At 59.3% G+C, this 27557-nt stretch overlaps 1 protein-coding gene across 3 annotated transcripts in view; it reads right to left on the reverse strand.

Moving 5' to 3' along the window:
• Positions 1-3745: 3745 nt before the first annotated feature.
• Positions 3746-27557, reverse strand: part of LOC129629698 (protein HIRA) — a 46803-nt gene continuing 22991 nt past the window's right edge. For all 3 annotated transcript variants that reach the window (XM_055549861.1, XM_055549862.1, XM_055549863.1), the window contains 15 exons: positions 26103-26173; positions 25774-25879; positions 23964-24215; positions 23275-23360; positions 14968-15159; positions 13651-13812; positions 11173-11377; positions 10899-11003; positions 9682-9830; positions 8577-8797; positions 8359-8464; positions 8007-8129; positions 7638-7801; positions 7011-7099; positions 3746-4476 (listed from right to left, as the gene is read on the reverse strand). In XM_055549861.1, coding sequence (XP_055405836.1) covers positions 4360-4476; positions 7011-7099; positions 7638-7801; positions 8007-8129; positions 8359-8464; positions 8577-8797; positions 9682-9830; positions 10899-11003; positions 11173-11377; positions 13651-13812; positions 14968-15159; positions 23275-23360; positions 23964-24215; positions 25774-25879; positions 26103-26173 — 2148 coding nt within the window. In that variant the 3' untranslated portion in view covers positions 3746-4359. The remainder of the gene's footprint in view (positions 4477-7010; positions 7100-7637; positions 7802-8006; positions 8130-8358; positions 8465-8576; positions 8798-9681; positions 9831-10898; positions 11004-11172; positions 11378-13650; positions 13813-14967; positions 15160-23274; positions 23361-23963; positions 24216-25773; positions 25880-26102; positions 26174-27557) is intronic.

Genomic DNA, 27557 nt, shown 5'->3' on the forward strand with positions numbered 1-27557 from the left:
TCCACACGACTTGTTCACACATGTTTAAAGCAGCACTGTGCAGAATTACCAAAAGCTGGAAGCAACCCACATGTGTATGGACGGCTGACTGGAGAGGCAAAGTGCGGAAGACCCCGAAAACGACACGCTCATCCATAAAAAGGAGTGAAGGGCTGGCACACGAGTGGAGTCTTGTCAACACTACACTATATGAGAAGCCAGTCACAAAATACCACGTCTATTTACAGGAAATATTTAGAAGCAATATAGGAAATACTTGTATTTATGAGTAGGAAATATCCAGAAGAGCTAAGTCTATGGAGACAGAGAGCAGACAGGTGGTTACTTAGGGGCAAGGGGGGTGTGATAAAGGGCACGGGGTCTCTTTTCGAGGTGACAGGAACGTTCTAATAGAGACGACGGTGATGGCTGCACGCGTGGCTATTCTGAAACCACTGAACCGCACGTTTTAGATAGGTGAGCTACGTGCTATGAGAATTTTCTCTCAGTAAAGCTGTTATTGTTTAGTTAAGGGAAATATGAGATATCCTCATATGATGAAAAATGTTCTGTATCTTTACAACAAAACAAAACCCAAACTTAAGAATAGAATAGCGAGGTCCTTTCGTGTACTCGGCCATGTCCCACTCGTGACCCCATGGACCACAGCCCAGCGGGCTCCTCTGTCCATGGGCTTCTCCAGGCAAGAGCACTGGGGCGGGTCGCCACGCCCTTCCCCGGGGTCTTCCCGACCAGGGACTGAAGCAGAGTCTCTCTTGTGCGCCCGGAGGCGGATTCCTTGCCTCGAGCCAGGCCCCGACGAGCGCGCGTCTCACTGCACAGGGGCCCCCCAGCAGTCTGTCACCATGGCTGTGCCCATGCCCGCCTGTCGGCAGCGTATGAGCGCTCCGGCTGCTCTGCAGTCGCGGGATTTTGACTATTTTCTTACATTTAAGATACTCTAAGAGGCATGTGTTATTGTGGTTTTAATTTGCATTTTGTAAATGACTGATGACACTGACCATCTTCTCTTTGTGCTTATTTTACTTGCCATCCATGTATCTGGTGAAGTGTCCTATAAAATAAGTCACTGAAGGACAAAAATTAAATTTCACAAAAACCAGACGCTTAAATTAACACAAAAATAAGATTTAGAGAGGAAGAACAACTGAGATACGACTTGCCACGCACATGAGGACGGGGTGACAGAGCTAATGTGGAGAGATGACGGGCAGGTGCCCCCGGCCCGGGCCATAGCGCCACCCGCAGCCCGAAGCCGTGTGGAGTGTGCTCACACCACCTGGAGGCTGAGGCTGGGAGGCACCCAGGGCAGTCGGGTCAGCACAGGCAGGGGGTCCCTGCCCGGGAAGACACAGACCCCGTGCTTTGCCTGCAAAGGAGGCCAGCAGGCGGAGGGGAGCTGAGGAACATCAGTGGGCAGGTGGGAGGTGAGCGGCATGGCGTGAGGGGTGCGGGAGGGGAAATGGACAGAGGCAGGGGGCCGCCCAGGGGGCGCAGGGCATGGGGGTGGGGCAAGTTTCTGGCCTTTATGTATTCAAGTATCTGTTCTGTCTGTCACCCCCTCCTCTGAAGACTTTAGTGTACCTGCATGAGGCTCTCTGACACTGTCCCCTGGCTTCCGAGGCCCCTTCCCTTCTTCCTTTGGATTTCCTGTTCTGGAGCATTTTTATTTCTGTGCCTTCAAGGTCACAAATCCTTTCTCCTGCAGCGTCTGCTCTGTCATCAATCCTATTCCACGCCTCTTTCATCTCCACGTTACCGTTTTTCATCTGTAGAAGTTTGATTGCAGCTTTCTTGGCTACAGTCTTATATCGTCACTTTTCGAAATAAGGAACAAACAAGTGTTATAGTGACTGTTTTAATGTCCTTTTCTGCTGGTTCCAACATCCATGGAACTCCCGGGGCAGTCTTGCCTGAGCAGCCAGACTGACTCTTCTCCTCGCTTTGCCCTGAGCTCCTCCTTTGCACGCCTGGTGATCTTCGTGTGGACGCCGGACATCATCACTGTCCCTTGCGCCGTGTTGGGCACTTCTGTATTCTTACAGATCCTCTTGAACTCTGCAACGTAACTAACTTCTTGGAAGCAATTTAGTCCTTTTGGATCTTGTCTGTTTTTTGTTAGATGGATCTGGAAGTGTTAGTTGCTCAGTTATATCTGACTCTTTGTGACCCCAGGGACTACCGCCCACCAGAGTCCTCTGTCCATGGGATTCTCCAGGCAAGAATGCTGGAGAGGGCTGCCATCTCCTGCTTCAGGGATCTTCCCGAGCCAGGGATTGAACCCGGGTCTCCTGCATTGACTGACGGGTTCTTTACCGTCTGAGCCACATGGGAATCCTGGATGGATCTGGAGCAGAGGGATCTAATTATTCTCCAAAACGGAGGAAGACTTCCCAAGTCCTCTTCTGCCCCAAGCCTGTGAGAAGAGTTCTAGTCCAGTGGATAGGAACAGACACCACACGCGGCTCTGGGTGCCGACCCTTTTGGACGGTTCTGTGGCCGTTTCCTCATTGCAGGAGCACCGATTCACAGGCAGCTGGATGTGCAGATGCTAAGCTCCAGGGTTCCATCCTTGGAGCCCCCTCCTCTCCAGGGCTTGGAGCTTCCTGGGCTCTTGGTGCCACATCAGGACTCCAGAGTCCTGCTGGGCCCTGCCTCGGCTTCCCCTCCTGGTGCTGCGGCTGGCGGGAGTTGGGCAGTCCCAGACTCGTCTTATTTCCCACTTCCCAGGGACCGCTGTCCGTTCTGGTATCTGCTACCTTGTGTACTCCACCTGCCTCCTTTGGTGGTTCCAGGCAGAAGGGTCAGTGTGGTCCCTGTCCATCTGTCTTGGCTGGAAGCGCACGTTTCCGACCAGTCTCCCCGGTCCCTGTCCCCTCTCTTGTCTGAGCAATGGTTGTCAATATAACGCTGACTGTCAAGGATTCTTCGAAGGAATGTGTGTGAAGTGCCATGACTTTGCATCCACGACCCTGGCCGGTCCTCACAAGCACGTGCGTCTTCTTAACCTCGTCTCCCTTTGGCAGGCTCGAGAGGGAGGCCCAGGTCTTTGCTGGTTTGGGTCCCAGGCAGGCGTTCTCAGGCCATGTGCGTCCTGTGACTCCCGCAGCCTGGCTTCTGGGGTGCCCTTGCCCAAGTGCAGTGTGTATGCCGGCTTTGTCGGGCACGCACGTGTGCCTGCTTCTCTTCAGCCACATGACTTCCCAGTGAGACAGATAATGGGATGACCACCCGGCAGGGAAGCAGCCAGGTGGGATGTCAGTGGCCAGAACCATCAGGCCTGCTTTCCCGACGCGAGCACGGACAGACACGGAGGTACAGATGGCGTGCGGCACCAGGGATGGAGGTGCTCAGCCCTCAGCAGGCCGCCAGTCTCTGTGATTCCAGCCGTCTCCTCCTGTCGTCAGCGCTGGGCGCCGCCTAAGGAAACCCTGATGTCCGTGTTTCCTGACTTCCGTGGTGCCTGCAGACAGAACCCAGGACCTCTGCAGCTGGCCTGGAGATGTTGATGGGCCAGCCCCCAGCTCGCAAGATGCTGCGCGACGCTTTGCATGGAGGGGCCGGGGGTCAGGTGACGTCACGGATCCCTTTCTGGCTGTGCCGTGTCGTCACTGCCCATTTCAGGACAGGGGTCCACGGTGCGGGGAGGGCCTGGGAGTTGGAAGGAAAAGGCTGGGGAAGTCAGGAGCGTTTGGTATCCAATGCGTGTCCATTTATTTTACACTTACAAAAGAAATCGCCCACCCTCTGCCCCATCCCCCAAAAAACAAGTCTCTTTTTACAAACATTTAAAAATTAAAACCAAATGAAGATAGACAAGTTAATTTCAGTACAATTATTTTTCAATGTAGCTGTCGTAATTAGAGTTAAATTTCCTACAAGTGACCAACTTCCAAGTGACTTATAGGGAAATCCTGATTATTGGCCATTTTACAAGTTAGCAAATTCTAGTACAAAAATAGTCCGTGTGCTGGAATAGGCTTTCCTTTTACATAGGTCTCAGGTCAGTTTACTGACCACATAATCCACGTGCGTCCTAGGGCTCTCTCTTCACAATGGCTCATTCATTGTAGCTGAAGCAGCCTGGCGCCCCCCCCATGGTGACGGGCCCGGTTCTGCCTGGGGCTGTGCTGGAGATGGCAGGCCCGGGCAGGCCGTGCTGGCCCCCGGGGCTGCAGGCAGAGCCCAGCTCCGCTTCGGGCCTGGAGGGCGGGGGCGCTGAGGGCAGGGCCACCCCCTCTGTGGGGGCAGCAGCCTGGGACGCGGCTCCGTGTGCGACGGCCCGCCTCCCGCGGTCTGGGCGTCCCCGGGGCCCAGCGAGGGCAGCCGTGGGCCTTGCGGCGGGGGCGGGCGGGCAGGCTACTTGTCCCGCAGGAGGTCCAGCTGCTCCTGGCACTCGGTGAACAGGCGCTGGAAGCGGAGGTTCTGCCCGATGACCGGCAGTAGCTCTTTTAGCAGGTCCCGCTTGCGCAGACCCTGCGGGCACAGGAAAGGCGGCTGAGGGAGCCATCTCGCCGGGAGGTGGGGCGGCTGAACACGGAGGCACGGAGCGGCAGGTGCGGGGGTGTCCCAGGCAGGTCCTGCTCGTCTGGGCCCCCTGTGGCTGCTGGCTCGGGCACCGCTGGTCTCTGCACTCAGTAGTCAGTGGCCAGAGGAGCCTGGCCTTCCAGGAGGGATGGCTGCCAGGGCGGGGCCCCTGGAGGGGCGGCTCTCCAGGGGCCCAGGGTCAAGCCCAGGCAGAGGAGGGGCCTTGGCCTCACGTTCCGGGGTCTCTGCCTTCAGCACTCCCTACACCCCTCCTGCTCCCAGTGCACGAGCACCACGTCTGCCCTGGCCCTCGAGTGACGTGCACTGCCAGGCGGGGTCTCCGTCCACAGACCTCCGAGGAGCACGGCTGCTGAGAACACAGAACCCCAGCGGGCAGCGCTGACCAGTGCAAGAGGAGGCCCGGGTGTTGCAGGGGAGCGGGGCACCACTGCCCACAGAGGCCTGTGGACGCCAGCACACAGCCCGGCATGCACGTAACGGGTTCCACGGAGACACAGAGTTAAAGAAAAAACACGGGTACATTTCACACAGTTAAAGGCTGAAAGGCCCCACTGAGGGCTGATCAGGTAATGTGGAAAAGCTGATAAGTGGACACATTGGAATAAGACACAACACTTTCAGATAAATGGCAGAAAAATTCTAAAAATTTCCAAAGACTGAGAACATATTACCTATAAAGGAAAACATGCCAAGATTCACAATAAAGTGTTTTTTTTTTTTTTTTTAACCACATAGTTTGCGATGTCTTGGTTCCTGAGCAGGGATTAAACCTGGGCCCGCATGGAGTCCTAACTACCGGACTTCCAGGGAAATCCCTGGTATTTTTAATACTCTGGAAAAAACCTTGCATACTTTTTAATCCAGCTAAACAGTTATTCACATAAGAGATTATCATAAAAAATGCTTCATTCAGGCTTGTAACACCTCAGAAGGGTTACCCCAGGAAAGATCCACTTTGAAAATGTTTTGGAGGAAACACTCAAAGTGAGAAGAGTGATGGTACAAGGCGTATTATCTTGCTAAAGCTGATGCTGGTCTTTAATACCAACATACACATAAGGAAACAAGAGACGTAAATGGCTTGAACTAGGTGATAAAAACAGCCTGACAGATCATACAAAAGCCGGCCACACCAACGCTGGCAAGAAATACACAGACGGGTGCACAGAGAGGCTGAAAGTTACACAGAGAGGCTGAAAGCCAAAGATGGAGAAAGACATGTTGCTAAATACACAGATGGGTACACAGAGAGGCTGAAAGCTAAAGACGGAGAAAGACATGCTGCTAAATAATAAATGCAGTATTTTACAATTATCAAGTAATGTAGACTTTGTGACAAAAACCATCACTGGAGAGTGTGTGCAAAGATCCCCAGCACATGCCCCCCCTCCCCCCCCCAACCGTCTTGGCCAGACACAGCTCATGGCCACTTTTCCGGTCAGGGACACAGGTCCTGAGATGGAGACCTCAATGGATGAGGCTTCCCTAGAGGGCCTGGCAGGACAGCTCAGGCCCCGGAGGGCAGCTGCTCCGTGCCCACCGTCTGCTTATCGTCTGCCCCACCACCCCCAACCACCACCCCGTACATGTGGACCTTTGATCTCTGACAGCAAGAAACCCGGGGTCCCCGAGGTGCACTGGGAGCTTATATCACTCATTTCCCAATATATAAAGAGCTGATGCAAACCAATAAGAAAAACAAATGACACCAAAGTATTCCAACAGGAAATACAAGTGGCTCTTAAACACAGGAGATGAAGTTGTCCAAAGGAAGCCTCCAGGGGCCCGAGGCCCCCACACCATCGTGGGCAGCACCCTCCAGCTCCCTCACCTCCTGCGGACCAGTTCCACGGAAACGGCCAATTCTCACCGAGAAACTCAGCAAGAAGGCGGAGGGCTCACACTCAACTTACCCCCACCCCGCCCCCAACATCCAGACAAAGAGACAGGAGAAATATTTTTTTAAAAAAGGCATCAATTCAGAAGAATGTTGGGACTTTCCTGGCGGTCCAGTGGTGGGGACTCTGCAGGGGCTCGGGTTTGATCCCTGGTCAGGGAACTCAGATCCTGCAGGCCATGCAGCTCAGCCTCTGCAGGATCCACTCCCTGCCCTCAGGTCACACCCCGCTCTGCTGACGGTGTTCCGGCCACGGGGGCCTCCAGGGCCCAGCTGGTGCCCTGCCACCCCCACCAGCAGACCCCCCCGGGTGCCCTCGCCACCACCCTGCAGACTCAGCGGCCCACTCGCCCAGGTCTGCCAGACCAGACGGCGCCGCACTGCTGACAGACACAGAGCAGAGGCCCCCGTGGTTGTGCTGTGAGGGCTTCCGCCAGGACGGGTGGGCACCGCGCCCTCACTGAGGCTGGGCCCCGTGGTGGAGAGGGGCACCAGGCAGCTCTCACAGCACCCTGGCTCAGGCCTCAGCCCCACCTTCCTGCAGGGGTAGGAGAGCTGCACCTACCACCACCGTGGACTCCCACTGGCTTCCGGTGGACGTGTGAACCGGCCCCAGGAGGTCCTTGCATATTTCCCGGAGTCGGTATTCAAACCCTAGTTACAGAAAACACAGAACCAGGGACACGTCACAGAAGACCAGAAAGCCGAGCCCAGGCCACATCACCACAAACGCAGAGCCCAAGGGACCACCGCTCCGCGCGCCACCTCCTGCGGCCTGCTGTCTTGGCTCTGGCCCCGACCTGCCCTCTCCCTGGACACAAGTGCGTTCCAGCATGGGCAGGGCTGCGGGAGGAGGGACAGGGGCAGGCGCGGGTCAGGGGACGGGGGTCCTGGGGCAGAGACATGGACGGGCCCTGGAGAGCTGGGCTGAGGACCATGCAGCTGCTGGACAGCAGGCGGCCCTGCTGGGCGGGAGGGGCTCGAAGGGCTCGAAGGAGGGAGATAGATGCGGGCCTACGGGGCTCCGAGGAGCTGGGGGTGCGGAGGCTTCCGGGAGTGACTTCCACGTGTACCCTGACCCAGCCTTTCTGCTCACAGCAGGGCTGGATGCTGGCAGGGTCGCCACCTTGCTGAGCAGGCTGTGGGCCCTCGGGAGGTCTGGCTGGGGCGGGACCCGGGGGCCGGGGCTCACCTTCATTCACGAGGTACCGCGCATACAGGAGCAGCCAATGGCGGTACTCATGGCTGGAGCGCAGGGTGAGCGCCGCGGCGACCTGGCTCTCCAGGTAGGCCAGGGTGGTCTCCTGCTGCACCACGTGAGGCACGGAGAAGAGCCGGGCTGCCTGCCGCCCCGAGCTGTGGGCAGAACACGGTCAGCAGGCTCTCGGCCAGCGGACCCCAGGCCCTGCTCCGCACTGCCCAGCGGGCCCGCTGCCGGCCTCTCAAGCGACAGGGCCGCACGCCTGCTCCCTGAGACAGAGCCCGCCCGCAGGGCAGACGGCAGCCCAGGGTGGGCCTGGCAGGGACCGCATGAGCACAGCCGCCCTCGCCCAGCACCTACGTGGAGGCGCGGCCCTGGACTATGGCTAAGGGTCCCGAGCACAGCATGGCGTCCTGGGGCGGCAGGCTGCTCCTGAAGTCCGCGCACTGCGCCAGCGAGTCCTGCTTGTCAGAGACCAGGTTCCTGGGGACACAGGGGCAGGCAGGTCTCAGAGAAACTGAAGGCCCAGCAGGGGCAGTGTGGGCGGGCGTCCTGCACGCTCGCAAGGGCTTCCTGACGCAGGTGCTGGCCAGAGGCCAGGCCGGAAATGCCGGCGGACAAGCCCAGGAACGCTCACGTGCCCCCAGGACGGGACCCAGGAGAGCGGACGCAGGAGCGCAGCCCCGCGCAGGCCCCGGGGCGGCGCGCTCACCACGCGGACAGCGACGGGCTGAAGCAGTAGGCCTTGCCGTCCGACAGGTTCATCACGGGGATCCCGTGCTGCGTCAGCAAGACCTGGGACACTGTCATGTCGCTTCCTGGGGAGACACGTGGAAGGTTCCCATGTGCCCCGCTCGGCAGCGGGGCCCACAGCCTGCTCGTCGCCCCGGCCGGCAGGGCCGCCCCCAGCCCCGAGGGCCCCGCGCACACCTGACAGGATGGAGTGGAGCGACTCCTCCTTCACCACCACCTCCTGTCTGTGCACGTCCCACACGGACAGCGTGGCGGCGGCGGTGAGCGCCATGACGTAGGGGCCGGTGCAGTGCAGGGTGGAGATCGGGGACGGCAGCAAGATGGGGGGCAGGAGGCGGCGGCCGCAGGCGGAGAACACCGACAGCATCCGCTTCTCACAGGCGACGCACACCACGTCCCTGGGGGCGGGGGCGGGCGTCAGGGGCCTGCCGGGGCCGGCTCCTCTCCCCAGGCTGCCTGGGCTGTCCTGGGCTCACACGAGCTGCCCTAGGAACAGGTGTCCAAGGACCAGCGCCCTGACAGTGAGCGCTCGTGTCCCGGCCGAGATGAGCCAGAGCAGCCCCGGAGGGCTCTGCCCAGACAGGCTGGGGGGGCGGGGGGGTGCGCCGGCCATGGGCACTCTCATGACCCCTCCTCCAGGTGGCCACAGGGGCCCTGGGCTGTGCCTGGCCGCGGGCGGCAGAACTGCGCACTCTGCCAGGGCCTGGCTGGCCACTCAGCCACTCTGCAGCAGCCTCTAGTCACCAGGGAGGCCATGCTGACACCCCCGCCCTGCCAGCCTCGGACCAGAGCCAGGGCGGAGTCCAGCAAGGGCGGGGGGCAGCAGACACCTGTGAGGGTGTCGCCCAGGCCTGACGGACGAGCGTGCTCATGAGGGAGCGTGCACGGCTCCGATGGGCCCTCTCTCCAGAGGAAGTGAGTGCGGGGCCCCTCCAGCAGCCCTGGAGCCCGTGGGAACACTGTGGGGCTGAGCCCCGAGTAGAGCTCCCCTCGAAGGGCAGGACCTGGAAAGCACTGGCCTGGGGACTGGGAGGACCGTCAGAAAGCCTTGCTTACTTCCCTGCACAAAAAACTTGGTCCAGAGAAGCAGCCGGCGACGGTCAGAGGCAGGCAGTGCGAGCTGCACAGGGCCGGCAGGAGCCTGGCCACGACGCCTGGGGCAGGGTTCCCCTCCTGAAGCAAGCGGGGGGCAGCACCACCTTCGGGGGGCCCCAGGGACACGGCAGGCCGGGCGCAGTGCAGGGGCCGCCCTGTGTGCACTGGGGCAAGGCCCTGCCCTTACCCGCTGCCAGCGGCCGTGAGGATGCGGCCGGGGAGCACCGTTTCCCACTCTTTCCCCTCACGGCTGCACTTCAGGCGGCTCAGCTTCAGGCCCCCACCGGCTGTCACCTCGTTCTCCACCTCGATGTACATGGAGGGGTCGGAGCTCACCTGGGGGAGGCAAGACAAATCTTCAGTGGAGCTGGCCTCAGATGCAGGCTCCGGGGCGGACAGGCTGCCACCACCGAGTGGGGGGTCAGGAGGGGTGGTCACGGGGACAGGCGCTGGGAGCGGGTGGCCGCTGGGCCTCCACTTGTGGAGTGGACACGCCGGGCCAGAGCTGAAGACTGAAGCCTCTCGATCCCGCCACCCCCACTCAGGAGAGGGGACGCAGGGCCACAGGCGACCAGCCCAGAGAATGAAGTGTGGGAGCAGAGCTGGGGGACACAGCCTTCAACAGCTGTGGGGTGTGGCAGGCGCGGAGGCGGGCTGGCTCCTGGAGGAGATCTGGGACGCCCAAGGTGCCCGGCGTGCTTGCGAGAGCCTGCTGTCCCTCCAGGTGAGTGTGGGGAGACAGTGAGGGTTGGCATCGGCTCCAGACGGGCAGACAGGAGTGCTGGCACTTGGGAGGCCCAGCAGCTGAGCTGGGTGGAGGGCTGGCCAGGCCCCCGGAAACCAAGTACAGTCCCACCTGGCGCTACGGGGAGGCCCCGGGGTGGGGCCCGGCCACTCGTGGGAAGGACCGGGGGCCCCACCCAGAGACCCCGAGGGCATCCTGGGCAGGGCAGCATGCCCCACTGGCATGGGGGTCCCCAGGGTGAGGGTACGGCGTGTGAGGCTGGGGCCTCTGGGGAGGACCACCAGCCCCAGGTGTGTGCTTTGAACAGACCTCACTCCCCCTCACGGCCACCTCTGCCGGGGGGGGGGGGGCTGCGATGTGGGCAGGCCCGCAGGCGGGTCGGCCCCCCAGGCACTGAGCCCAAGGCCCAGAGCCAAGACCGAGGAGGCTTCTGGGAGAAGGGACACCTGGAGTGGGTCTTAAGGAGCTGGGCGCCCACGGTGGCAGCAGGCCTTGGAGGGCAAGCCACGGGGGAGGCGTGGGGTCCCCAAAGAGGCTAGCTGCTCCGTAAGACTGGGTGGGTGCTCAGATCAGCCCCAGTGCCCCTGAAGGTGAGGGAGCTGCATGAAAGCAGCCCGAGTCTGTGACAGCTGCGGGCTCGCGGCCCAGGGCGAGCTCACCTGGAGGGTGAAGGCCCTCTGGGGGCCCGGCATTGGCAGCTTCAGCGCGGGTGCTGGGACGGACACACACACAGTGTCCTTCTCGGCGGTCAGGGCGGCGGGCGACTGCAAGAGCAGAGGCGTTCCTGAGCCCCGGCTTCTCCTCCCTGAGGACCCCAGGGCAGACGCGTGCCACAGAGGCAGGCTCTGTGGGCACGAGGCAGCTGCCCTGGGGGCTCGAGGACTCCAGGGGGTGGGGTGGCCCAGGCCTGGAGGCGCCCACCGCCAGCCTCACCTGCATGGACAGGGACATGGGCAGGAGCCGCGCGTCCTTGCGTGGCCGCCCCTTTTTCTTCTTCTCCACGGCCTCCGCCTCCAGCTCCAGCTTGCGCTTGGGCAGCGAGGAGGGCTTGGCCGCGGGCGCCTTCTCATCGCTGTCGCTGCTGCTCTCCAGGACGTCGCGGGGCCGCAACTCCTTCACCAGGCTCTGCTCTCTCAACCTGCACGACACACACCGCGGCGTTTCCCCGGGACCGCTAACCGCAGGGTAGCCAATTGAATCCCTACTCGTCCCCAAAAGCTGACAAATGAAACAAGTTAGGAGAGGGCTTCGCTGGTGGTCCAGTGGCTGGGAGTCCACCTGGGAACGCAGTGGGCACGGGTTTAACCCATGCTCCAGGAGGACCCCACGAGCCGTAGGGGCAACTGAGCCCGCGCACCTAGAGTGCGAGCTCCGGAACCAGAGGCCACTGCAACGCAAGGAGCTCCTGTCGGCCGCAGCCGGAGCAACGAGGGCCCCGTGCAACCAGAACTACGCACGATAAACACACGCTTTAAAAAAAGGAAAGAAGGAAGCTATCAAGTTATGAAAATGCGCGGAGGAACCTTAGACATATTATCAACAGAAAAAAAGCCAGGTGAAAAGGCTGTGCCGTGTGGGTCTGATGACACCTTTTGGAAACGGCACGCTACGGGCACAGTACGGAGGCTGGGGCCATGCTGGGAGCAGGGGAACCCCGGGGGCGGGCTGCGCAGGAGGGGCCCCCGCCGTGTGCAGGCTGGAGGCCCCTGCGGGCGTGCGCGCTCAGTGGCACTTCCTCCCATGTGTCTGGGCTGTGGACTCTCATATTCTTTGCCGCTGTCAAGAGGGAGGGGAGGATGGTGGGCGTGACGCCTCACCCCGCAGGCCCTGCTGGGGCTGTGAGCGTCTAGAAGGCTGTAAGGGATGGGGTGACGGCTCCCGAGGGAGCCAGCCCGGCGGCCTCGGGACCCGGGTCACCCTCCCGCGTACGGGGGTGGGCGGCACCTCGGCGCCCCTCACTCCCTGTTTAGGGTCCGGGGGTGGGCGGCACCTCGGCGCCCCTCACTCCCTGTTTAGGGTCCGGGGGTGGGCGGCACCTCGGCGCCCCTCACTCCCTGTTTAGGGTCCGGGGGTGGGCGGCACCTCGGCGCCCCTCACTCCCTGTTTAGGGTCCGGGGGTGGGCGGCACCTCGGCGCCCCTCACTCCCTGTTTAGGGTCCGGGGGTGGGCGGCACCTCGGCGCCCCTCACTCCATGTTTAGGGTCCGGGGGTGGGCGGCACCTCGGCGCCCCTCACTCCGTTTAGGGTCCGGGGGTGGGCGGCACCTCGGCGCCCCTCACTCCCTGTTTAGGGTCCGGGGGTGGGCGGCACCTCGGCGCCCCTCACTCCCTGTTTAGGGTCCGGGGGTGGGCGGCACCTCGGCACCCTCACCTCCTGTTTAGGGTCCAGGGGTGGGCGGCACCTCGGCGCCCCTCACTCCCTGTTTAGGGTCCGGGGGTGGGCGGCACCTCGGCGCCCCTCACTCCCTGTTTAGGGTCCGGGGGTGGGCGGCACCTCGGCGCCCCTCACTCCGTTTAGGGTCCGGGGGTGGGCGGCACCTCGGCGCCCCTCACTCCCTGTTTAGGGTCCGGGGGTGGGCGGCACCTCGGCGCCCCTCACTCCCTGTTTAGGGTCCGGGGGTGGGTGGCACCTCGGCACCCTCACCTCCTGTTTAGGGTCCAGGGGTGGGCGGCACCTCGGCGCCCCTCACTCCCTGTTTAGGGACACGCGTGTCATCTCCCCAGCTTTCCAGAGCACTCAACCGCGGGATGCTGCAGATCCACCACACTGCTGACCGCACACCAAGGTCAGAGGCCACGCTGGCCTGCACGACAGTGCCCCACGCCCTTCCCCGAGAGTGAGCCCTGCCCAGACACGCTGGTTCCACGTTTGGTTCAGCCCCAGGGCAGCACAGGTGCCCCAGCTCCACGACGCCGTCCGCGGCAAGGACGGGTCTCGCCACAGCTGCTGCCTTCTAGGGCGCCGGCCGGTCGAGGGGCCCCTGCAGGTCTCGGGCCCCTGTCCCTGACGTGCTGAAGGGGATGCAGCTCCAGGAAGGGACTGGCGCCCCTGGCCTGTGCCAAGGAAGGTGGCCTGGCCCCGCTCACACCCCCCCAGCCCTTGACTCGCTGGACCCGGCAGTGAGCTCCGTGCCTCAGCGGGCTCGCTGCAAGGCCTCCCTGGGGGCAGAGAGGCTCCAGGCCAGTTGCAGAGGTGGGAACGCTCAGGCAGCCGGCTCAGCAGGGTCCTGGCGACCGGGGGGCTGCTGCCTGTCCTCAGGGAGGCGAGGACACGCTGTGGGGGCTCAGAGGCCTCCAGTCCCTCACTCTGTCTTGGCTCCCAATCTCCTGGCTGGAGAGTGAGCAGGAAGCCGGCACGAGAGGCTGGAACCCACCCACCCCCGTCTCCAGGGCCCACACAGCCACCACTTACCTTTCCGCGGCTGTCGGGGTCGTGCTGGCCAAGGCAGGTGTCCCCGGCGTGGCTTTGGAGCGCTCCGTGAACCGGGAGTCGAACGCCTTCATAGGTTCGATCTTGGACGGGGTTGTCAGGACGGAGGGGGACGGGGTGGTGGGAGCAGTGGCCGTGTTCACACTGGGGTGAGTGGGGGGAAGGCCACGTCACACAACCAGCAGGGCCGGGAGTCTGGGCTCTGTGTGCCATGGAGCCAAGGAGCCAGGCACGAACATCAGACTTCCATAAACGACTTCCCTGACTTCAACATCCCCATATACTACCTCTGGAAGGCGGCCCTCCGGCGCCTGGCATCTGCGAGGCTGTGAGCAAACGCCTGGCATGCCCCTCTGCACGTTCCGAGAGCTGCTGGGGCACAAGGCCGGGACGGCGGCTCCACAGGCCCTTCCTCACCTTGGGCCTGTCTCCACCCCAGCCCACTCTGCCCACATGTCTAACCAGAAGCGCATGGGGTCCCGAAGCCACCATCCCCTCCTGCCGCTTCTCTGGCCAAGCGCGGCACCTGGGCGGCTCCACGTGCCTCGGGGGGATGGTCCGGCGCTCCCCACCACCCCAGGTCCAGGCACGTCCCACATGCTGGTCCGAAGCCGTGGGGCCTCCTCTGGGCTGACCTGGGCCAGACCTGCAGGTCTCCCAGGACCTCGTGCAGGCCCGGCACCCTGCCCTTCCCCAGGCTTCCTGAGTGGCCTGGTGGACCCACCGCGTGCTCCCTCCCGGGCCGCAACCGTGGCAGAGGCTGTAGTAACGCAGGCCCCGGAGTCACCACGACTGTCGGGCACAGGCCAGGGCAGCAGCTGGGTCTGGGCACCTCCCGGGTGGGAGTCCTGGCCTGTGTCCGCACCAGGGAAAAGCCAATCTTTCGTCCCGCGCCCCACGCCCCTCCTCAGGGGTTTGGGGCTCTGCTCTTGTGGCCGTGACCCTGTGGCCTGGCTCAGCCTAGAAGAAGTACTTCTGGAGACCTGCCTGGCAAGGCCCTCAGGGGGCCGGCTCCTCAGTCACGCTCTTCTGCTCCTTCCCCACGGCCAGCGTGGCGTCCAGGCAGTGGGCCGTGGGCACCCCCAGCAGACGCATTCTGAGTGTGGGGGAGCCAGGCTGGGGGGACACGAGCGGACCGGCTGAAGCAGGGCTGGCCCTGTGGCTGCTGACACGGAGCCCTTGGACCCTGAGCACTGACTCCTCTTCTGAGCAGGCCCCCATCTGAAAGCCAGCCCGTTCCTCTCTTCACCTGAGGCTGCCCAGCGTCCCCGGGACCTGCCCCTGGCCCCATGGACTCACCCGTCCTTACTGGCAGCGTCGCCCAGAGGCCGGGTGCCAGCCGCTGGCTCGGTGGAAGGCTTCGAGGAGCTGAAGGGGATGGGTGTGCCGGGGTCCAGCGGCAGCAGCGGCGGGCCGCTGTGGGAGCTGAGCATGGGGCCCGCCAGGGAGCCCGAGAGCGGGATGCTGTTGAAGAAGGCCGTGGAGAAGTCCCTGTCGCCGAGAAGGGGAAAGTCAGCCAGGCTGTGGGCGCCGCGCCAAATACTTACACAGCCTCGACACCCCGGTTTCTGGTCCAGGGGCAAGGCACTTTTAGGGCGGTTTTCATACAAGTGACAAAGAGGTAAAAAAGAAAGTAAAGCCGCTTTGCAGCTGCATTCAGCTGGAGCTAAGTGAGCTGGCGCTTTACGCGCCACTAAGGGAAACAGCGCAACCGTTAGCCATCAGGCGCCTCTGATTTTGAGATGCACCCTGATCTGAGGGCTAACCGGGCAAGCATGTCTCGGGGCTGGGAAACAGGGCACAGGGGCCTCCCTGCCGTTGAGGCGGCCTGGACGCGCCAGGCCTCCCGCCCAGCCTCTCCGAGGAGCGGCTGACAGCCTCGGTCTCCTGGTGCTGCCGTGAGGCACCGCAGGGCTCCGCAGAGGCCCGGGGCGCCTCGCCCGCCCGCCCCACGGGGCTGCCGTGCGGACCAACGCAGCCCCGAGCGCGCGCCGAGGACAGCACATGGGAAGCACAGGCACGCCTGCCGTTCTACCTGTCGCCCCAGCTTGACTTCACATGCTACGGGGGATAAATTCCCAGAAGGAAAAGTGGGACGTCCACAGATGGTTCTGGATAAACCGTCCTCGGGGTCCTGCTGTGAGGTCCACCTCACAAGCTGTGTATGGCTGCCCATTTTTGCACACACTCACCACCGGTTTTATAAACTTCTTCTCCTCTGACTATCTGAGATGAAAGTGGTACGTTACTGCAAGTTTCTTACTGTGCAGTCGCTCAGTCCTGTCCAACCCCACAGACTGCAGCATGCCAGGCTTCTTGTCCTTCACTATCTCCTGGAGTTTGCTCAAACTCGTGTCTGTTGAATCGGCGACGCCATCCAACCATCTCATCCGCCATCCCCTCTCCTCCTGCCTTCAGTCTTTCCCAGCATCAGGGTTTAATTTACAATTATTTTGATGCAGGGTTGAAAATTTTTAATCTAGAAATATCTGACACTCTTTTTCTGTGAACTCTTTGCTCATTTCTGTCATCTATTTTTCTATTTTTTTTTTTTTTTTTCATCCCGTCAGTATGTATTGAGCAGCAACTGTGTGCCCAATGCTGGGAATACGGTGGTGAAGACGACGGCCATGGTCTCTGCCCACGTGAGTGTGTATCTCGTGGCCAGCCAGCCAACCGCATCTGTAATTTTAACATTACTATTGTAATCAGTGCTCTGAGATCGGGCATGCTAAGACATTTAACAGCAAGTCTCGACCCACATTAAGACCTTATTCTGTGTGATTACTGGTCTGTATTATTAAGACCTACTTACCATATTTTTAACAACTTCTGTATGGACAGGAAATATTTTCCCCAGGATGTTGTGTTTTGACTACTTACCATGTAATTTTTCTTGCAAAAACACGTTGTATTTGTGGGGTTTAACTTTTGTGTAATTTGTAGGAAAGAGTTTTTTACCGCTGAGGTTATTTAAAAAAAAAAACTGAAATGTTCAGAATGTTATTCTCTGAAAAATTTCTGAGCTGTGCAAAATTGTAAGTTGTAAGATGGGGCTCCATATGTTTAAAACTATCTTACTGAAGTATAACTGACTTACACTGTCGTGTTTGTTTCTGCTATACAGCAGAGTGACTCAGTTACACATGTACATACATTCTTTTCCGTTACGCTTTACCACAGGGGAGTATAGCCTCCTGTGCAAGAGTACCCATCTCAGATGTAGCCGTTGCGTCTGCTAACCCACAAGCCCCCACGACACCCCCCCACGCCCTCTGCTCATCAGCCACTCCTGTTCTCCACCCCACAACTTGTCTGTCTACAGATCCGTTCATTTGTGTCATGTTTTAGATTCCACACGTGAGTGACGTCATCTGGCATGTCTGTGACTCACTTCACGCACCATGATACTCTCTAGGTCGATCCACGTTGCTGTAAATGGCGTTCTTTCACTTTTATATGGCTGAGTAGCATTCCGTTGTATGAATATACTGCATCTTCACCCATCTGTTGATGGAAACGTAGCTTCTTTCCACGGCTTCGTTAGTGTAGACGTGCTGCAGTCAACACTGGGGTGCATTCCCTTTTGAACGACAGCTTTTGCCAGGTACGTGCCCAGAGTGAGCTCGCTGGGCCACTGAGGAACCTCCTCCCTGCTTTTCCCAGCGGCTGCGCCGACTGACCTTCCCACCCGTGGTGTGGGAGGGCTCCCTCTTCTCCACACCTTCTCCAACGTTTGCTACTTGCAGACTTGTTAGTGACGGCCATTTGGACCACTGTGAGGTGCTCACTCACTGTGGTTTAGATTTGCATTTCTCTAACAATTAGTGATGCTGCGCGTCTTTCCACGTGCCTGTTGGCCATCTGTGTCTTTTCTGGAGAAACGTCTACTCGGGTCTTCTGCCCACGTTTGGATTTTTAAACCTGAGCTGCATGAGCTGTCTGTGCATTTTGGAGATTAAGCCCTCGGTGGTTGTGTTGTCTGCACGTGCTTCCTCCCAGTCCACAGACTGTCTTTTCATCTGTGCACAGTTTCCTTTGAGGTGTGAGTTTGATTGTGAGTTTGATTCAATCTCATTTGCTTGTTATCTTTTTTGGTTTATCAAGCTGGGCCTTAGTACAGACGCTGGGGCTCGCCTACGGTGCTCTTACTGTGCGAGGCCCTGACGTTCTGTCCATTCTTCTTGAGCAATGACACCAGGAAGATGACAGCCAGGTGGATGTACACAAGCTCGACATCTGTCATATTCCTTTGGCTGACAGCCACTGCCAGACACGGCACCTTCTTCATCTGAACTTGATCGTGGACTCCACTTCATCAACTTTGGCCACCACATTCGCATTGTGGGTCAGCAAGGAAGGGAACTGGCCAGCCTTGTTCGGGCCTGGGCCCAGGATTTGTGGGATCTGCTTGATCAGAGACTCTGAAGCCAAATGTTGAACACGAAACGTGAAAGTCGCTCAGTCGTGCCCGACTCTTTGTGACTCCATGGACTATACAATCCATGGAATCCTCCAGGCCAGAACACTGGAGTGGGGTAGCCTTTCCCTTCTCCAAGGGATCTTCCCAACCCAGGAAACAAATCCAGGTCTCCTGCATTACAGGCGGATTCTTTATCAGCTGAGCCACAAAGGAAGCCCCCAAAAGGCCTCATGTTTCTTGGCCAGCTTCTTGTTCTTGCTGAGTTTTTTCAGCACCTCGAGGTCCATGTGGGGGTGTCCACAGCCGTGGCGGCATCGCAGCGCTACTGTTCCCCAGGACACACACGGAGAGCCTGGGGTGGGGAGTGGACTTGAGCCTGATGGCGCCCGAGAACCGTCTGTCCTTCTGAGGGGCAGTTTCAGGCTGATCTGAAGCTCCCCCATCTCCAAACACTTCTGGCTGGTTCCCGGGCAGGACTCTGGGCACCGCTTCATAGACGGTGTCGTGGGAGACTCTGCTGCTTGTGGTTCCTCACACCATGATAACCGGGAAAAACAGAGTCATTTGTTTATTTCTGCTGCTATTTCTACTCCCGTAAGAAAACGCTGGTATAGCATAGGCCAGAGAATGCTGGCCTATGTCCTCTTCTGGGGGCTTTGTGGTTGTGTGTCTCTGTTTAAGTCTTTAAGCCATGCTGAGTTAATTTATGTGCTCAGTGTGAGGGATTGACATGCGCCGTCCGGCCCTCTCTCGCCCAGTGTGTGTAGCCTTGCACTACCTGTCTCCAGGGGGCGTCCGTCCTGACGCCTCACTGCGGCCACTGCTCTATTATGTGCAAGTGCTCACGCCTGTGACTACAGCTTCTAAGCTTTCACTTCCGGGGGGCTCGACTCCTGATCGATCTTTTCCAGAACACGTCAGCCGCCCCTGTGTACTTTTCTAGAAAACTTCAGAATCAGTTTGTCTTTTGCTGAAACTTCCTGTGGTGGTTTGCCCCGTGGTGGTTTGTGGTGCTTATCGGCTGAGAGAGGTCTGTCACCTTTGCGACACTGAGCCATCCTATCTAGGAAGTGGTGTGCACTTCTAGCTGTTCCTGTGAACTTTCTTTTAGGTCTTGCAGCAGAGTTTAATGCTTTTCTCCATAAAGAGCTCCTGCGCTTGTGCCATCCTAGGTGCGGCTGCTCGACACGATGTCTCTCCTCGCACCTTCCCAAGGTAACCGCTGCTACTCGACGGCACGTGGCTGCTCGTTCCCAGGCACCTGGTCTTCTCTTACTGGCTGTGGCAGCTTTTCCAGTTGACTCTCGCGCGGATCACATCACCCTTGACTATCAGCACCCGCGCCACCTCCTTTCTGATTTCTTCTTTCTCTCGTCTGACCGTGTGAGTTGGTCCTTTCTCTCGTCTGGCCGTGTGAGCTGGTCCTTTCTCTCGTCTGGCCGTGTGAGCTGGCCCTTTCTCTCGTCTGGCCGTGTGAGCTGGTCCTTTCTCTCGTCTGGCCGTGTGAGCTGGCCCTTTCTCTCGTCTGGCCGTGTGAGCTGGTCCTTTCTCTCGTCTGGCCGTGTGAGCTGGTCCTTTCTCTCGTCTGGCCGTGTGAGCTGGCCCTTTCTCTCGTCTGGCCGTGTGAGCTGGTCCTTTCTCTCGTCTGGCCGTGTGAGCTGGTCCTTTCTCTCGTCTGGCCGTGTGAGCTGGTCCTTTCTCTCGTCTGGCCGTGTGAGCTGGTCCTTTCTCTCGTCTGGCCGTGTGAGCTGGCCCTTTCTCTCGTCTGGCCGTGTGAGCTGGTCCTTTCTCTCGTCTGGCCGTGTGAGCTGGTCCTTTCTCTCGTCTGGCCGTGTGAGCTGGCCCTTTCTCTCGTCTGGCCGTGTGAGCTGGTCCTTTCTCTCGTCTGGCCGTGTGAGCTGGTCCTTTCTCTCGTCTGGCCGTGTGAGCTGGCGTCGCCAGAACAAGGTTAAACGACTGTCACAGGAGCAGACATCTGTTCAGGTTTCAAATTTAATTTGAAATAAGTTTATCAAGTTTAATAAACACCCATCTATTCCTATTTAAGTTTTAAATAAGAATGATATTGGACTTAATAAAAATGCCTCTTAAGCATCTACAGAGATGACCAAATAATTTACTTTGATCTACTGAAAGGTAGGAGTAAAGTAAGTTTCCCCAAATCGTCTGAACCATCTCGCTTTCCTGAGATAAACTTTACTTATTTATAGTGTATGAGCATTTAACACATTGTAAGGTTCAGTTTGTTAATTTAGAATTTTACATTGACATTTTGAAATGAGATTGATCAGAAATGTACTGTATCTCTGTCACATTTTGATTGTGAAATTTCAATATAGTGTTGATTTAAAAAAATGACTTTGCAAGTTTTCCTTCTTTTTCTAAGCACTAGAGGTATTTTCAATATTATTAGGTTGATGCAAAAATAATTGTGGTTTTGCACTATTGAAATTTGTGCTTTGATATTGGAATATATTCTAAATAAAATGTGATTATGTTATATATCATTTTACCGTCCATTTCTCACTTTATCTTTTTGCTAATGGCTTATTATTTGCTGTGCATTTTATATTTATTTTAGACGGTGGAAACGATGTTAGACACAAAGCAAATTTGAGAGATTTTCTTATTTGAGTTCAAGATGGGTTGTAAAAGCAGTGGAGACAACTCACAACATCAACAGCACACGTGACCAGGGCCTGCGAGCGAGCGTGCGCTGTAGTAGTTTTGCAAAGGAGACGAGCACCGTGAAGAGGAGTGAAGGGGCGGCCGTCAGAAGCTGACAAGGACAACTGAGAGCGTCACTGAAGCTGACCCTATTAGAGCCACGTGAGAAGGTGTCCAAGAACCCGACTGCAACCGTTCTATGGCTGTTCAGCATTTGAAGCAAATTGGAAAGGTGAAAAAGGTCGATGAGTGGGTGCCTCATGAGCTGACCAGAAATCAAAAAATCATCGTTTCGAAGTCTTATCTTCACTTATTCTACAAAACAATAAACCATTTCTCGGCTGGGTTGTGACATGAGACAAAAAGTGGGAAATGGGTTGTATACGACAACTGGCGATGACCAGTTCAGTTGGCGGACCGAGAGGAAGCGCCAAAGCACTTCCCAAAACCAAACCTGCACCCAGAAAAGGTCATGGTCCCTGTTAGATGCTCTGCTGCTGGTCTGATCCAGCACAACTTTCTGAATTTCAGCACAACCAGTACATCTGAGGAGCATGCTCAGCACATCAACGGGGCGCACTGAACACTGTGAGGCCTGCAGCTGGCACGGCCAACAGAAAAGGCCAGTTCTTCTCCGTGTTGGCGCTTGACCGCACGTCGCACAAGCGATGTTAGCAAGTTCCGCCTCATCCGCCATATTCACCTGACCTCTTGCCGAGTGAGTAGCACTTCAAGTGCCTCGACAGCACTTCTGCACGGAAAACACTTCCATGCCCAGCAGGATCAGAGAAGGCTCTCCAAGTTTGCTGGATCCCGAAGTTTGTTGGGTTTTATGTTACAGGAATAAACTTATTTCTTGTCGGCAAAAATGTAATTGCTGATTGCAATGGTTCCTATTTTGACTGATAAAGATGTGTTTGAGCCTACTTATAAGGATTTAAAATTCACGATCCAAAACTGAAATTACGTCTGCACCAACCTGATATTAGAATGATTTGTTCTTTAAAGTTTGTTAGAATTTTCCCACAAAGTTGTCTTAGTCTGGTGGCTTTTGGTAGGTTACCTCTGTGACAATTGTCCTCCGTTTCTTCTGTAAGACTTCATCTGTATACATTTCCTTCAGTTTCGCTAACTTTTGTTTTCCTCAAAATAATCTATTTTCAGATTTATTTGCAAAGTTCAACAGAAGTATCTTTCACCCTTTTGGTTTATTCTTTATCTGTGATTGCTTCCCACTTCTTTCCATTTTAAATATCTGCACTTTCTCTTTTCTCTTGATTAGTTAAGCTAATAATTACCTAGTCTGTTGTTACTTGTTTTGACATGCGCATCAAGAGAAAAAGTTGTTAAGATCAAAAGCATCAAGTCAGGTGCAAGAAACGCGTGCCCCAGGGCAGAAAGCTGGCTCAGGCACCACCCTGCCTCCTCAGCAGGACTCACAGGACAGAAGCCCCAGCCTCGTCTCCCATCCGTACAGCCCTCCCTCCCGTGGCTCTGAGGTGGTCAGGCTCCGCACAAGCTGGGCTTCACCTGGTCCTGAGAAAGGCGGATGGGGACGGTGCCTGGGTAGGTTCAGGGGAAAAGGCTCCTTCAAGAGAAGCCACCCTGGGCGAGGAGTCTGGAGGCTGGTTCCGGTTGGTGCATGCACACCTGACCCCAGGAGGGTCTCCGCAGCCCTCAGGTGAGATTCAGAACAGCCCCGGGAGGAGAGCGAGCAGACCGCAGAGCGCTGCTGCGCACGGTGCCCGTGCAGACGGGCAGAGGGGAGCGGGTCACCTTCGTCCACAGCCTGTTCTTCACACTCGCCCTCTGAGTCCTCACTGTGGGGAGAATGACCAACACAAAAGCCAGCCCGACCACAGATGCCACGACAGCAGTGGACGCCCACCGAGGCCACTGCCCGTCTGGGCCCCGCCCTGCACGCTCAGTTCTGGGAAGTGCACCGAGGGAACAGAGCGGTGCTCAGACGCACGGACAGGCACAGCCCTCCGCACACACCGCACGTCCAGGCACGGGGCTGGCTAGGTAAGGCACGGCGCGTTCACAGGCTGGCACCTGGACCCTCTGCAAGCTAGTGCTTCAGAGGACCAGTTATTTAAGTGGACGCAAGGTCAAGAACCAGGAACAAACGGAAGATGCGGACCGCACAGTGAAACAGTGACGGAATCTGAGACTGGGCCGCGGGTGACACGGCCTTCAGTATCACGCACGTTTCTTTCCTACTGAGAAAGGATGCTACGAAAGCGTAAAAAGAAACAGAGGAAGGCCGGCCTGACTTCTCTCGCCCTGGCGCCTTCAATGAAGCGGGGCCAGCTGCGTGGACACAGCAGAGCCACGGAGGCACCTCCACGAGCCCACCTGCAGCGCCGTCAGGGAGCGGGGCTCCGAGGACCTGGGCTCAGCTTGCCCCCGTCTGCCCACGAGCCTGTGAAGGCTGGGCGGTGAGAGCTGCCCGGCGGAAGGAGAGAGGAAGAGCGCCCAGAGAAGGCCAGAGAAGGCGCAGGGAGAGCGAGTACCCGGTGTCCAGCTGCGCTATGCAGAGAGGCGTGATTCTCCTCCGACCGTCTGCGGTCCGCGTCTCAACCTGCTTCTTCAAAAGGTTCTGGCAAAGGAGAGAAACAAACGAGAGACGTGTCAGTGCCTGTGAGCGGGCAAGGCCTGCAAGGACGCGAGCCCAGCTCCCCACGCGACAGCCTTTTGGACGCAACCAGTCGGAGCCCCTGGTTCAGGACGTGTGCTCGACCTCACCCTGAGGGGCAGTGGCTCCAGCAGCCCCTTGCCTCCACCTCCAGCACCCACCTGACTGGGCCTCCAGGCAGTGAACACATGCTGGGCCAGCCACGAACCCGCAGGCACAGGCTCCACGCAGAGTCGCCTACCGGGCGAGACCTGACCTCCTGTCTCTAAACCGTGCTTCGTAAAAACTTCCCACCAAAGGCTCATAACCGAGGGCTCCAGTCGCACCCTGTATGCACTCCACGTGGGGTGGGGGGCGCCCTGTACGAGCTCCTGGGACGGTTTTAGCCCCCAGCTCCGTCTGTGCCCTTCCCATCCCCCTCACCTGCACCCCAGGGGAGCACGGCGCCCAGGGAAAGATGCGGAGCTGACAGTCTCCGCAGGGCAGGGCCCAAGGCCCACTGCCCCGTGTCCACCCCCCTGGGAAGGCTGCGGGCGGTGTCCTTGGGGCGCCGGGCCTGGCCCTCACCTTCCTAATGTCCTCCAGGCTCTCCCCATTGACCACGCCGGCGACCGAGGAGGCGGAGCCCGTGTCCCTGGCCGCGGGTCCGGCGTCCCTGGCCGCGGGTCCGGCGTCCCTGGCCGCGGGGCCCTTGTGGTCCAGCTGTTGCTGCCTGCGCTGGTACTGCAGCATCTCGGGGTTCTCGATGACAGCGGTGGACAGCTGGGCCTCGGTCATGATGGCCAGGCTCTTGCCGTAGGTGGACTGGTGGATGCGGCTCTGGGGAAGGCCGAGTGAGGGGTGTGATGCTGCCCAGCCGTGGGCCAGCTGTGAGTGGTCCCCGCTCAGAGAGGCAGGGCCCTGGGCAGGGCCCCGAGCCCTCCTGCTGTCTGCCTGCTGCTGACTGCGTGTCAGGAGCGGCCCTGCACCCTCCCTGGGTGCTCACAGCCTTCAAGGCGTCTACACCTGGGGATGCGAGTGAATGCCTGACCCTATGGCAGGTCTGATGCAGAACAAATAGCAAGAAACTCTCGCTGAACTGAAATCGAGACCCTCGGGTTGTAACATGAGGCTCTTAAACCACTGCAAGGACCCAAAAGCTTCTTGAGAACCAGATCCCAGACCCAGAACCTCCTCCCACAGCCAGAGGAGCCCCACGAGGCTGGAGGTCCCCACCTGAGAGCAAGGGAAAGCCTGGCATACGGGCCAGGGGAAACTTTCTCTGCCTGTGTGGCTCCCAACACATCCCAACCATCACAAGCAGGGCCTGCCCACCTTCCCAGACCTCAGCAGTCCTGGGCCACGAGCCACTCATGGACTGGGGACAGTGGCCTCAGCACGTGGGTGTGGCTGGTGGCACAAGCAGAAGACGCACACTGGGGGTACTAGCGACCGAAGCAGGGGCAGCGGGGACCTGCCCAGCAGGAAGGACCCCACGCAGGGTGGCCTGGGGCCACAAGCCCCTCCCTGGGCCCTGGAGTCTCGGATCAGGAATCGGAGCTCAGCCTTAGCATGCCTCCAATGCAGGGGCCCTGCCTGCACCCAGGCCGGTCACGGCTCTCAAGGGCAAAGGGAGGTCACCCGGATTTGCTGACCGGGGGGAGGGAAGAGCTGGGGTGGTGGACTCAGTCGCCCCCCCACGGGTCAGGACTATGGGAGCCAAGCTGGCTCAGGGCCCTGAGCCAGGCAGATCCCAACGCCCAAAGGGTGATGTCGTAGTGGGGTCCCCTCAGAGGCCTCCAAGGAGCTCCCAGCAACAGTGGCCCCCTAGAGAGGAGAGCTGGCATGGGCCTGCTCGAGGGAAGTGAGCTCCAAGCCGAGGCAGGGAAAGCTGTGCTGGCCCGCGCAGGGCCCCAAGGACGCGCTGGCGCACATCCTGGGCAGGCCACGCGCGGAGGAGGCTCGGCCTGGCCACAGGTGGCGCAGGCTTCTGCCCCCAGACCTCAGGCTAACCAAGGAGGAGCTTGCTCATGGGCTAGCAAGATGGATCAGCCCTGCCTGAAGGGGGGTGGGGGGAACATATGGCCCTGGGCCTGGCAGATGTGAGTGCCAGGAAAGGGCGCCCTCCCTGTCCTGACGGCCGACCCAAGGCCGCGTCAGCACAGCACACGGGACAGACGGCTGCCCGGCAGCCCCTCCGCGCTCCTGGCATGAGCACTGCTAGGGCGGCTGTAGGCTCAAGGAAAGACGCCCAGGCCCGCTCGTGACTGAGACGGATTCTGGATGAATAGAGCTTCATCTGTGAGGGTGACAGGCTGTAAGAGGCTGAGCCCAGGGGCGCTTCAGGAAGCAGTAGTCTGTGCAGGCTGCAAGGGCCCCAGAGCTACATGGCTCCTACCTTCTCCTCCTCGCTCAGGGGGTCTCCCAGCTCGTCCTGGGAGAAGTCCAGAAAGGCCACGGAGCCGTCCATGGAGCATACCAGGATGCCCAGCCCATTCAGGGTCCTAAGAGAGACGGCTGTCAGCAGCCAGGCGTAAGCCCTGGAGAGAAGCCCCGCGCCCATCCCAGAGGGCTCTAGGCCCTACAGTTCCCCTCACACGTACACTGGGGTCTGCTCTGGCTGGGACCCTGGGCCCAGCCACTCAGCCCTGATCACACGAAGCCTCGGGCTCTAGCGGGTGCCACCCCCTCTGCCAGACCATGCCTCGAGCCGAGAGACCAGCTTACCAGGAGATGTCCATGATGGATTTGTCAAACAGCTCGTGGATGACCACCAAAGGCCGTTTCAGGCACGTGAGCTGGAAGGCAAGTGAACGAGTGAAACCTCCCCGACCACTTGGCTCAGAGCCACCACCAAAGACCCCAGTGCAGCTGCGCGGGCACACAGGGCGTCTCCATGTCTGCTCAGCCTGCCAGAAGGCCCAGCGGCGGCCCCAGCCTGCCAGACACACGCACCACACGACCAGCGACGCCCAGGGGTTCCGGAAGGCCTCTCGAGCAGGGATGGGGCCAGGGCCGCAGGGGAGGAGGCAGCCAAGGCAGGTCCCAGGACAACACAGCATCACGGAGGACCAGCCCCCTGTGCGCACCCAGGCTCCGCAGGGGCGGCGCCACACACCTCCTGGGCTCACGCTGCCCTGGACCAGGCCCCGGGTCGCCACTACTAACCACTTTCTTCTGTCTTGGGACATGCAGCATACTCTCTTAAAGTCAGGCACTGGACTGCCCACTGAGAGCGTGATGCAGAGCGCGTCACACACATCCCGTGCAAGCCTGCGTCCGAGGCCACGCTCCTGCCTGACCTGCGTGCTCACGCTCCAGGGTCCCCACGCGGCCGAGCACAGGCCCCCACGTTCAGCAGGTCGGGCTCCCACACACGGGGCTGGCCCACCTGCGCCAGGGCCTGGGAACCCACCTCGTGGGCAGGAGGCCCTGCGGCCAGCCCAGTCCTGAGGATGGGGCTGGACTTGGAGCCTGGAGCCCATGGGAACCTCGCCCTCCTAGTCCTCTCTCCAGAGAGACCCAGCCTGGCCCTCTACCCACAGTCCCGCCCACAGGCCCTCAGAAGCGGGGGACCGGTCGACCTGAGCTCCAGCACCGAGGCTTTGCTCAGAGTACCAGGGATGGAGCTCAGGGAGCGTGCGCTGAACCGCCCACGACACACCAGCCCAGGTCTGGGGCAGGGTCGGGGATTGCTCTGCCATCAACAACTGTTGCAAATGCAGCCGGGGATAACCTCCAGGCCTGCAACTCCAGACCCACTGTCTACAGGGAGTCAACCGTGAGGAATAAACTACCGTTAACGCAGCAACACACAAATGTCAACCATGACACGCCAAGTGAAAGCTAGATGGGGTGCAGACCATAAACCCTAGGCAACTGCATTGTGTGAAGCCCCAAATAGGAAGACCCAGGCACAAGGTGCATGCTGCGGCGAGGAGCCGGGGTAGGGGGCCAGGGGTGGCCTGGGCTACACGGAAGCCACACCTGACGATCTGCACGCTGCAGCCCCCCAGGGGCTCCGTGTCGATATAAAGGGTCTCTTAAAGGAAAGGAAGGCCGGCGCCGCATGCCAACTGCAGCCTGGCTGCCGACGGCGCCCCCTGCGCCTGCACCCAGGGTCTGCGGCAGCCCGCCAGCCTCTCCTGGCCGGCCCCGCGCAGGGCGGAGCCCACTGCCCGC

This window comes from Bubalus kerabau, chromosome 16 (genome assembly GCF_029407905.1).
Source record: "Bubalus kerabau isolate K-KA32 ecotype Philippines breed swamp buffalo chromosome 16, PCC_UOA_SB_1v2, whole genome shotgun sequence".
NCBI lineage: Eukaryota > Metazoa > Chordata > Mammalia > Artiodactyla > Bovidae > Bubalus > Bubalus kerabau.